This window comes from Babylonia areolata, chromosome 14 (genome assembly GCF_041734735.1).
Source record: "Babylonia areolata isolate BAREFJ2019XMU chromosome 14, ASM4173473v1, whole genome shotgun sequence".
Taxonomy (NCBI): Eukaryota; Metazoa; Mollusca; class Gastropoda; order Neogastropoda; family Buccinidae; genus Babylonia; species Babylonia areolata.
The window spans coordinates 3,249,892-3,253,959 of record NC_134889.1 but is presented as its reverse complement, the minus strand read 5'-3'; the positions used below and the strand labels follow the sequence as shown (position 1 = coordinate 3,253,959).

At 48.3% G+C, this 4,068-nt stretch overlaps 1 protein-coding gene across 1 annotated transcript in view; it reads right to left on the bottom strand.

Annotated features, from left to right (window-relative positions):
* Positions 1–2,484, bottom strand: part of LOC143289739 (nuclear receptor subfamily 5 group A member 2-like) — a 43,755-nt gene extending 41,271 nt beyond the window's left edge. Inside the window, exon 1 of the mRNA XM_076598825.1 lies at positions 2,125–2,484. Within this exon, the coding sequence (XP_076454940.1) occupies positions 2,125–2,167 (43 nt within the window). The 5' untranslated portion in view covers positions 2,168–2,484. The remainder of the gene's footprint in view (positions 1–2,124) is intronic.
* Positions 2,485–4,068: the final 1,584 nt, after the last annotated feature.

Here is a 4,068-nt window from a genome sequence, read left to right as displayed (position 1 = left end):
AGAGTGGAGACCGCCACCACGTCCCTCCAACGACAGTCCCCTGTGAATCAACCGACATGCAGGACCTTGACAGGATTCATCCCCAGCACAAGGGATTATTACTTCACGAGTTTCTGGGCACCGTTATCTCCCCGTTTCACGAGAGTGTGTCAGAAGAAACTGACGATAATCACGCTACTTCTGTAACTACTTCTCTACTACCACCACCATTGTTGCTTCTACTACTGTTGCGACTTCTGCTACTACTACTGCTACTAGTGCTGCTATTGCTACCACTACTACTACTGCTGCTGCTGTCATTATTACTACTACTACTACTGCTGCTTCTCAGTGCTGCTACTACTACTGCTGCTGTTGCTACCACTACCACTACTACTACTGCTGCTGTTGCAACCACTACGACTACTACTACTGCTACTACTACTGCTGCTGGTCAGTGCTGCTACTACTACTGCTGCTGTTGCTACTACTACTGCTGCTGTTGCTACTACTACTGCTGCTGCTTCTCGGTGCTGCTACTACTACTGCTCCTGCTATTATCACTACTACTACTGCTGCTGTTGCTACTACTACTACTACTGCTATTATTACTACTACTACGGCTGCTTCTCAGTGCTGCTACTACTACTGCTGCTGTTGCTACTACTATTAGTACTACTACTACTACTACTATTGCTGCTCCTCAGTGCTGCTACTACTACTGCTGCTGTTGTTACTACTACTACTACTACTGTTTTTGCTGCTGCTGCTTCTCCTCTTGCTACTACCACCAGGCCAGAATCTAATGGCGTAGAGGTGTAAACAAATATCCGTTGACGTTGTCATCATAGTATGAGTGAGGTTACAAAGCCACGAAGGAATGCCGCCCAACTCTGCATCAAGCTGAAGACCATGACCAGAACGTGTTCAAAACTGAGTCATAGCAATCGCTGAAGCAACGCCCATCACCACACAAAGGAAACAACCCACCAAGTACATGAATGGATGACGTGTCAGTCGTGACCATCAGAACAGCAGAGGAGGCAACTGCTGTCCCGACTATCTGGGCTGGAATTTGATCGTAGTGGAGAGTGTCTTGCCCAAGTTACATCCATAAGCACAACGAACCGCCCACGTTTTCTCTTGCAGACACTCGTTCAATGCACCATGATTGTCGTCCACAGCAAACACAAACACACACGCGACAGATTCACATATAAATACTGACAAGACAAAAAGAAGAAGAAGAAACAGAAGCAGAAACAGCAGCAGTAGAAGTAGCATTAGCAGTAGTAGCAGCAACAGCAACAGAAGTAACAAATGATCAATAAGAAGTAGATGAATAAGATGTAAAAGGGGAAGCAGTACTGGCAGTAATAGAAGTTTATGAAGTGTGAGAAGCACAGGTATCATCGTTATTATGATCATCATTAGTAGCAGTGGTAGTAGTAAAAATTTAAAAGTACAATAAGCAGGAGTAGTAGCAAAAGAAGAAGAAGAAGGAATAAAAGAACTACAACAACAACAAGGAACTAGTATATACATAAAAAAAATCACTCAGCGGCAAAAAAAACCAACCCCCCTCCCCCAAAAAAAACAAACAAACCCCCCCCCAAAACCCAAAAAACAACAAAAACGTTTTACGAAAACGCCTCATTCTCCCCCTCCTACCCCCCACACCCACACCCCACCCCTCTACCTCAGTCAATCCTCCACATTAATAACCACCCACCCACCCCCTTTTACTCCCACTTCCCCGCCCCTCCACCTCCCCTCCCTTCCCACTCTCCCCACCCAATCAACTAACCAAAGTGACAAGAAAACAGAACAGAGAATATACATCTTTATTCCCGGGGGTTCAAGAAACAGGGGGTAGGGGTGGGGGTAGGGGTGGGGATAGTACAGCAAATGTACGAGCGTACAAATATGAATCGGAAATCATACACAAAAACACAGTTGGATTTTTGACAAATCAAATCAAATCAAATTACAGTGCTTTGAGCCTCGCGGATTTTTTTTTTTTTTTTTTTTTTTTTAACACACGCGTATATTATACACATCAATGCAAGTAGGCCCCACTCACGCACTCCCTCCCCTCCCTCTCCCCCTAACAAACACGCCCACAAAAACCCAAAGCAACCTCACCTCTGAACCGTGGAAACATCCAGAGAAGAGGGGCAGCGGCCATGTTGGTGGTATGACCTGGTGTGGTGGTACCACAGTGCGCCGCGCCAGACACCAATGAAGTACACACTCATGGAACCATAAACACAGCGGGTTTTTGCAACACCGATGCAGGACAGAGATCCAGGCTTTTGACACAAGACTTTGGGGAGGTCTGGAGAACAGTCCTTCTCTGCCGCCACCCCAGTGACTCTTCACAGAGCTGAGAGGAGGAGGAGGAGGAGGAGAAGACACTGACGATGACTTGTGACTGCACGGTCCACGACTTGAGTGTATGTCAGCGACACTGGGAGCTGGCGGAAGGGACACGGACAGAAGATTAACTGTGGGTAAGTTCGTTCGTTTCGCTGTTACGTGTGTGTGTGTGAGCTGTTAGGTGTGGGTGCTGCTGCTGCTGTGTGGTTAGTTCTGGCCAGGGACTACTGGTATGGTACTGAGCTGACGGGCAGTCTCTCTATCTCACTCTCTCTCACACACACACGCACACACTTTTTTTCTCTCTCACTCCACACACGCAACAATCACGCTTTTTTTCTCCCTCCACACACATACACACACACACACGCGCGCGCGCGCACACACAAGGAAGAAGAAGAAAAACATACGGCACTTCGCTTGGAGAGAATTTGTTTTGCTTTGTGTGATTGGTTGCGTCCGCGGTGTGGTGTGGGGGTAGAGGTAGGGGTGGGGGTGGGGGTTAGGAGTTGTGGCGTAGAGGAGAGGGGAAGATGATTGTATGCTGAAATACATGTGAATGAGTTGGCGTGTGTGTATATGTGTGTCTGCGCCCGCATGGCGTGTGTGTGTGTGTGTGTGTGTGTGTGTGTGTGTGTGTGTGTGCCTCTGTGTGTGTGTGTGTGTGTGTGTGTGTGTGTGTGTGTGTGTGTGTGTGTGTGCGTGTGCGTGCGTGCAGGGCATTTTGTCAGACAGAGAAACCCACGGGAACCAATCATACCTGAGCAACACCTGGTAACTTCAAAGGAGAAACGGCCCACCCACCTCAATCCACCCACCCACCCAAGACCCCCCACCCCCTTCACAGCTATCGCACGCGCACCAACCGCTAAACAAAATCGAAAATCGTCTCGCGCCCTTCCTCCCTCCCTCCCTCGCGCTTATTTACATGTCAACTGGCAGGTTTGTGAAGCCCTCAGTTACCATAGTTCATCAGAGGTCAGTGACCTCACGTGCAGCACATGAGCTCAGCAGGAGGGGGTGCGGAGGGGGGGGGGGAGGGGAAAGCGAGACAGATGACCTCAAATTGTCTCGGGCGATACGCCCAGACTGCAAGGTTCTTTATGTCTGCCAGTCAAAACTGCAGGGAAGAAGTGTTGGGATCGACCCCTGGTTTGCTGGTGAATGAAAGAAAGTGTGTGTGTGTGGAGGAGGGGGGCAGGGTTGGTGGATGGGCGGGGGTGGGCGTGTGTGCGCGCGTGTGTGTGTGCGCGCGCGCAAAAATCAAAAAGTAAACCATGATGATGACACAATGATACCTTCATACACTATCAAATGTACACAAACACAGACGGTCAGACAGGTAGACGCCCACCTACCCACCCATATATATATATATATATATATATATATATATATATATATACACACATACAGGTAGACGCCCACCCACCCACCCACCCATATATATATACAGGTAGACGCCCACCCACCCACCCATATATATATATTGTCCAACTGATCTACAGTTACCCTGTCGAAGTGCATGAGATACGGCAGGTATGGATGAGTGTGAACGATCCAGTCGAAGCGACCAGCTCAACGTGTGTACTGTAAAGATTACATGTCGTATGACAGTCAAACGTAGCTCTTTTGTTTTTAAAGGCTTTCTCCGGCTGGTTGCACCAGGAAAAGTTCGACTGTTCATTCTTTTCAACGTTTTGTCGACGT